The sequence below is a fragment of the Ceratina calcarata genome, unplaced genomic scaffold, assembly GCF_001652005.2.
Source record: "Ceratina calcarata isolate Rehan_Ccalc_2016 unplaced genomic scaffold, ASM165200v1 scaffold183, whole genome shotgun sequence".
Lineage (NCBI taxonomy): Eukaryota > Metazoa > Arthropoda > Insecta > Hymenoptera > Apidae > Ceratina > Ceratina calcarata.
The window spans coordinates 158186-163869 of NW_017139757.1; the positions used below are offsets into that span (position 1 = coordinate 158186).

The 5684-nt window shown below is 39.7% G+C and overlaps 1 protein-coding gene across 1 annotated transcript; it reads left to right on the top strand.

Annotated features, from left to right (window-relative positions):
* Positions 1 to 494: 494 nt before the first annotated feature.
* Positions 495 to 1083, top strand: LOC113463897 (uncharacterized). Its single transcript, XM_026811029.1, has 2 exons — positions 495 to 702; positions 830 to 1083. The coding sequence occupies exons 1-2, from the start codon at positions 495 to 497 to the stop codon at positions 1081 to 1083; spliced, it is 462 nt and encodes a 153-aa protein (XP_026666830.1).
* The last annotated feature ends 4601 nt before the right edge of the window (positions 1084 to 5684 follow it).

The window sequence follows — 5684 nt, forward strand, 5'->3', positions numbered from 1 at the left end:
AAATACACAAAACAATATGACAATATATACACAAAATATGAAAATTCCAATTCTCATATATAAATACAATTTTCAACTGGTCATTAAAAATGTTTTACTTTTCATAAAGTCTAATAGTCTGTGAATGTTTACTTTGAGGAACTGAACAAGAGTGGTTTTAAGTCTTGCGGATTCCCTGAGAAAAATCGTTTTCCAACGAAACAGGAAAGAGGGAGGGATTCGCGGCCGATGCGAGCAAACGAGCGGTGCTCACCGCGATAAGCAGTGCAAATTTGTTTCTCGTGGCTGTAAAAAAAATTGCGGGTGAAAAATTTACGCGTTAAAATATTAGCGTAGAATACGACGTCCCCGGTATCTCGCCGCGCGAAAACATCTCCTAGGTCCCCGATAGGGGGATGTGTACTCAGGTCGTTTACCCAACGGTAAGTAACATGAGTATAAAGGGATGGCCCGATCGCGGCGACTCGGCCGTTTCGTTTAAACTTTACCTCGGTATGGAGACGCGGACGTTCTGCTTCGTCGCCGTTTTCCTCGCGACGTTCGCGACGACCACCCCTGAGTCGCTGGACACGAGCACAGAGGAGGCACTCGTGGCATCCGAGGCGCAAAACGTTCTCGACGAATGCCAGAACTCGGATTACAGGACCTACATAAAGTGTCTGAAGAGACAGAAGAGGCATCATTTCCCGCACTCAGACTTCGGTTAGATCATACTACAGTTTGATTCGAAAAGAATATTCTTTGGACCAGTTAATCGTAACTCGGAGCTCGTCTCTCTCTTGTCTAATTAGTGCGATTGTTAAATGTTAACACGTTACATTTTGTCAAGATCCCACCTGTTTGGATTCGTGTCCAAAGAGGTGTCACACGGAGCACGAGTGTGAGATGAAATGTGGTCATTGTATGAGAAAGACGAAGCACAGGCATCAGATAATCACAGAATACGAGACTGAATGCTCCTCTGGAGAGTGCCGCAACACGACTTCTAGTGACAAAGAATTAGGAAGCACTAATATTACCACCAAGATCGACATCCACAACGTCATTAATAATAACGTAACAAGTATGTTGCCAATTATATAATTTTGTCAAGTATTTTTTTCCTTCAAGAGTGCTGCGAATTGAGTTATTTTATTTCTCATAAGTTTTTCGTTTCTTCATTACTACTTTATATTACTATTAATATGATTGTCCTTTTTTTTATTTAGCTCAATGCACAACACCTGATTGTTCTGTAATTAAACCTCCTCCTCAGCCGCCTGTTCCCCCTACTGTCTACCCTCCTCCTGTCCCACCAACTATTCACCCTCCTATCCCTTCTGATTGTGTATATCCTCCTCCTTTTCCTTGCTATCCTTACCCCCCCATTTACCCTCAGTATCAACCCTCAGTATCACAGATATCGACTCAATTGCTACTAGCATTGCCGGTAACCACCGGAACTGGTGCCAATGTCAATCAGGGTCTATGTGGATACTCTAATCAATGGCCTTGCCTTCCGGTAAGTTTCGGTTCACTTTGATAATCAATATAGACCGCGAATTTGTATGGGAAATAATATTTTTCTAATATTAATTTAAATAGCAGTCTGTTCACTTTAGATATTCTGTATGTCCTCTAGTATTACATACACTTTTTTATATTTTCTATAGATGTAGTTTTCCTACGAATGCATGAAACTCGCAGTCTACTTATAACTTTTCTGATTTATGGTATTATTATGAGTCTTGTCGCTGCTGGACGTTAATCTTATTTTATGCTTCTTATAGAATTGGGGTTGGGGGTACAGGCACGGTGCATCCATCGATTGTTCAGGCTGTTGGCACCCTTCTTATCACTACAAGTGTGACACGCAATGTTACAATAACAGACCATCAAGCTCGTGTACGAGTCCAAATTGCGGTGGTTATACGATCGTCAATTAGTAATAGGTACTTCGTTTTGCAGATCATTAGATGCTACGAATATTTCGCGTCAGGGTTCTCATAATTTTTCCCGCACTGCTCGCTTCCCCTCTTTTTCGCCCGTATTTCGATCCCCACTACTATTCTTTTCATGCGTCTTCGCTGACCATGCCTATACCACCATGGTCGCGTCGTCCCCACTTTCCGGCCGAGGGAAAAATTATAAGAACCCTGTTTCGCGTTCATATTTTTACCGAGGCTGAGAGTGACGAAATATTGCCACGAAAATCCCAATACGCACGCTTTAATTTATCTTGACATGATAGGAGTATTGTTACATATGAATACAATCGTCTCTCGGTATACAATAATATATTACAATGTAGGAATAATATAATATAATACAGGACGTGAATCAATACAAAATACCACATACAATATTGTTCTTTAACGATTTTGTTATAATATTCAGTATATAAGTTCATTATAATAAAAATGTTAACATTATTAAAAGTTATATTACTGATACTCTGCCTCAAGAACTGGAAACACTCTTTGCACCTAAGGACGCAACCATCCTAACGTAAGCATGCAAATGATTGCATACTCTATAGAACACATTACATTTTCAAACGTAACAATAATAATCGTATGAACATATGTATGTGAATTTCAAACGTATCGCATTTTGGAAAATATGGTCGCTAGAAATGCGAAGCCCGATGGTGGCATTTCGTTTAATCTTGCGGCAAGATGATGGGTGCAATTGATGACGCCCTCCGTTGTTGAACCCCTGCGGAGTAGCGAGGCTTGACGTGTCAGGTGTCAGGGACAGGTGCTAAAGTTCCGTTCAGATGCACACCACCGCTATTACAGAAAAGCCAACGTAGAATCGTTTCTTACGTTCGATAAAATATAAGATCCTTGTGGGTAGATTTTTATATAAATACTCGAACTTGAATATTTCTATTAATAAATAGTATGTTTCTTTTTTATTATGTTTGGAAATTCATTTTTTAAGCTGCTTCAATGTAACGAATAAATGGTAAAAAATTACAAACGTCAGATCGTATGGAGAATGATTATAACCAGTTAATCTCACGGTGCTGCATGAAGTTACATAAATCGGAGGGGAGAAATGCAACGAACGACTTGAGAAGATCCCGAATCGGCCGATTGAAAATATCTCAGAGACGCGGAGCCCATTATACGCGTTTCGCAATACGTTGGATAATGTTGGATAATAGCGAAAGTGGTCGCAGCATCCTGCCGTGGGAATGGCAACTCGTTTTCTCCTACTCGCCGCATCCATTCCAGCGGCAGACGAGATTCTTTTCTAAGCGGAAAGTTATTAGAAGAAGTATTCCGACGTCGCGGAAGGGTTCACGACCGCAATGCTTTATCGACGTTCCGAGAACGCATTCTGTGCAAACAATTTTCATTCTGCCTCACGTTCACCATTGTCCACGTTTTCGTCCAAGTCCCACATACATCACGATTATATCACGAAGACTAAACTTTTGTTAAGAATATATGAGAAAGTTTTTAAATAAAAATCGTCAGTTTCGTATCTTCCTACCTGATACAATAGCGTGGATCAATTGTATGTTCGATAGAATTGTAGTGTGCATTAGTAAACGGATTCTCAGATATGTTCGTAAACGGAGACACATACGTTGTAATTGTATTGTTACGCGAAGAGAAGTGCGCGGGGGAAGGTTTCATCAGCGCACGTATTTCTTCTCGACGCGATAAGCCATTTTATTCCCGGTGAGGAACGTCGAACAATAAAGTTTACTGCGGGATACTAGCCGCGTCGAAGGGAACCAGAGATCCTTTCTTCTCGCCGAGAAATCGTTTCACGCGACCTGCACTTGATCCTGGGATAAGGACAGCTACCTTGGCTGACGTGCAGGGAAATCCAGTTTAATAGTTAGTAGAGTTAATGTTAAAAAATCTGTTGTAATCATTTTAAATAAATTTAATTTCTCTCCAAATTCGATTTAAATTATCCTTCCTTAAAGTATAATTTTAATATAGAAAAGGGTATTTGCATTATTGAATCAAATAAGATAGAATTTTATTATAGCATCTTGAGTGAAAATTTTCTATTACGACACCCTTGTGAGGATCTCAAAGAGGAAGTGCCCATCCTATAGATTACAGTGTTGCGCTTGCACGGACGCTTATGTATGTCGAAAAAAATTTGCATCGAATGGCGGACCGGGTACGCCAATAATATCTATGCTCGTGTGGCCGAGCAATCCCTTTCAATCTTCCTACACCATTTTCCCCGTCGCCGTTACAAATTACGGAACGTTATCTAAATAGTATCGCGTAGTACACGGACACGAAATTGCTCATGCACTACACTTTGTTTCCTCAAACGTAGACCCATTTCGCACCAAATAGTAGTAATCAAGCAATTAATTAAATTCACCTTTAATGCATGCATAATCTCAGATTGTCTAAAAGATAGAGGACGTGTATTTTACTGCAACACATTTAATGCCATGCAATACTCCATTTTTATTTCTCCTGTATTTATTCATAACAGAAATGGTCTGTAATTTATAATGTATTTTTTAATAGTGTTTCACATTAACACACTTAAAATATTTTAATCTCCTATTACATTGAGTCGTTTCCATCCCCTAGACTCATTGCAAGCTATATTCAGTATAATATATTTTATCCATAAAAGAGGCGGTCTATAGATGGTAAGATTTTAATATTAAGAAAGCTAAAATATTTTAATATACTAGTATATTCAGTTTTTATCCTGATGACTTATACGACCGGAATCATCCTCGTTTTAATCTACACCTGGCGTACGATCTAACTTCGTCGGGTTTATAGAACAAACGAACAACGTCGATTAGACCACCCACGGATCCAGCCAGCTGGCCTCCACCATCGACGAAACTCGTCGAACTCGTGAGACCTGAATATCCGACTTCCGCCATGTCCTCGTTACCCCCGCGAAGAAACTGGACATTAAATTTTCACGGTCCGATGCCGCCGAACGTAGGCCCTTCCTACCTACCATTTAGACCGGAGGTCCTCCAAGACGCCGCATATGGCACACGCGAAATAGGCCCACGGAGGTCCCAATTAAATAACTTACTCGTGCGTCCTAATACGTACCGTTAAAAAATTAATAAAGACGATGGAACGATAAGAGACTTTAGAGAAAACGCTTGACGAATCAAACTGGACTGTTATTATTACATTAAATTAATATAAGTATTTTTTAAAAACTTTTGTCAAATTTGATTTTCTTATCTTCATTTATTGACGAAGAAATGCAAAATAAAGGAAACACCCTATGCACATGTCTACTGGTTTGCCCCTTTAATATGCCACGATCAAAAAGTATAACGCGCCGTTACACAAAGGCGTCTTTCGTTCCACGGGGGTCTACAACACTTCACGGGAGTTCCTTCTGAAGGAGTTTTAACAACGTTTCCTTATGGGACATTCGCGTTCGATGGGTGGAAGTAATCCATGCAGATTGTCCAGATGGAATCCGCTAGTTGGATGGCCGAGCCGTTAAAGAGGTTTGTTAACATCTTCCAGATTCCTTACTTTATCGTACACTGAATCCATGTAACTGCAAATTTAAATTTCATGTTGCTATCAAGTGTTGCGATTGCTTTTCTGAGATTCATCATAAGAGCTTCAGAAATCATACCGGTTTTCTCATCTGTTTATACATATAGTTATAAATAGGTTTTTACAGAATAAAACATTTTTTATTTCAACTTAAAGAATGTACAA